The following is a 1,545-nucleotide window of genomic DNA, read 5'->3' as shown; positions in this document are numbered from 1 at the left end:
TTTTACTTTTCATCCTTTCAAGGTCGATGAAATAAGTATCATCAATAATAATCGACCTTCTCCTTCCCCCAAATTTCAGGACTTGTATCTTTAGTAGAAAGGATTATTATTATTGTTCAATAAGGTAACGAGCTGGCAGAATCGTTAGCACACTGAGCAAAATGCTTAGCGGCATTTTGTCTATCTTTATGTTCTGAGTTCAAATTCTTTATTTCTTTACTGCCCACAAGGGGCTACACACAGAGGGGACAAACAAGGACAGACAAATGGATTAAGTCGATTATATTGACCCCAGTGCATAACTGGTACTTATATTTAATCGACTCCGAAAGGATGAAAGGCAAAGTCGACCTCGGCGGAATTTAAACTCAGAACGTAGCAGCAGAAGAAATACCGCTAAGCATTTCGCACGTCACGTTAATGTTTCTGCCAGCTCACCGCCTTTCTGAGTTCAAATTCCGCTGAGGTCAATTTTACTTTTCATCCTTTCAAGGTCGATGAAATAAGTATCATCAATAATAATCGACCTTCTCCTTCCCCCAAATTTCAGGACTTGTATCTTTAGTAGAAAGGATTATTATTATTATTATTATTATTATTATTATTATTATTATTCATATACAAGTTTGTATGTATTCATCATTATTTTATTGAACTTACTATGACTTTTGGCCCACCCTCCATATACCACCGAATCTGAGAAACCAGCCTCATGAACTTTTGTGGGGAGTGGGGCCAGTTGATTACATCAACCCCAGTGTTCAACTGGTACTTACTTCATCAACCCCGAAAGGATGAAAGGCTAAGTCAATCTCAACAGAATTTGAACTCAGGATGTGAAGATGAATGAAATGCTGCTAAGCATGTTGCCCAGCATCCCAGTGACTCTCCCGGCTTGCACTTTACTCAACCACTTAATTAATTAGTTCAATTAGTGAGGTGATGAACTGGCAGACTTGTTAGTATGCCACACAAAGTGCTTAGAAGTGTTTAGTCCGTCTAGTCATTAACCCTTACCTTTTCCCAAACATGGTTATATTTCCCCATATTTTTAACAGAAGACTGGAAATGAACAACCCCCACTCGTATAACAATGATGCTCGTTTACAACCATGGTATCATCACAATGACGCACACAGATACACACACACACACACACACACACACACAAGACACTCTATTACTACATTTTTTAATAATATCTTTTCTTCTCTCGTTAATGAATTTCAGGCTATGCAAATGAAGTTGGTGAGGCATTCCGGGCTTTGGTCCATGTGAACGTTGTCCGTTTCAGCTATGTCGTAGCTTGTAGCTACGTCATAGCTGATGCTAACCACAAGGGACAAATCGCTGCTAAAGTAAGAACAACTCTTTATTTTAACCAAATTTTGGTCAGCTCTGTTTTTCCACACCCGAGGCCAAAGTTTTTAGACACTTTTAAACACAAGTGCTCTATGCATGTATTTGTGTATATTCATACATACACATATGTGCATATATATATATATATGTATGTACATACTAGCTGAATTACCTGCTAATACC

The 1,545-nt window shown here is 38.1% G+C and overlaps 1 protein-coding gene across 1 annotated transcript in view; it reads left to right on the top strand.

Annotated features, from left to right (window-relative positions):
- The window catches only part of LOC106869574 (mitochondrial fission process protein 1), a 19,824-nt gene that overhangs the window by 7,488 nt on the left and 10,791 nt on the right, over window positions 1-1,545 (top strand). Inside the window, exon 2 of the mRNA XM_014915372.2 lies at window positions 1,231-1,358. Within this exon, the coding sequence (XP_014770858.1) occupies window positions 1,231-1,358 (128 nt within the window). The remainder of the gene's footprint in view (window positions 1-1,230; window positions 1,359-1,545) is intronic.

The sequence above is a fragment of the Octopus bimaculoides genome, chromosome 26 (genome assembly GCF_001194135.2).
Source record: "Octopus bimaculoides isolate UCB-OBI-ISO-001 chromosome 26, ASM119413v2, whole genome shotgun sequence".
In the NCBI taxonomy this organism is placed as follows: Eukaryota; Metazoa; Mollusca; class Cephalopoda; order Octopoda; family Octopodidae; genus Octopus; species Octopus bimaculoides.
Note: the sequence above shows the minus strand (reverse complement) of the source record. Positions and strands in the feature narration are given on the sequence as shown.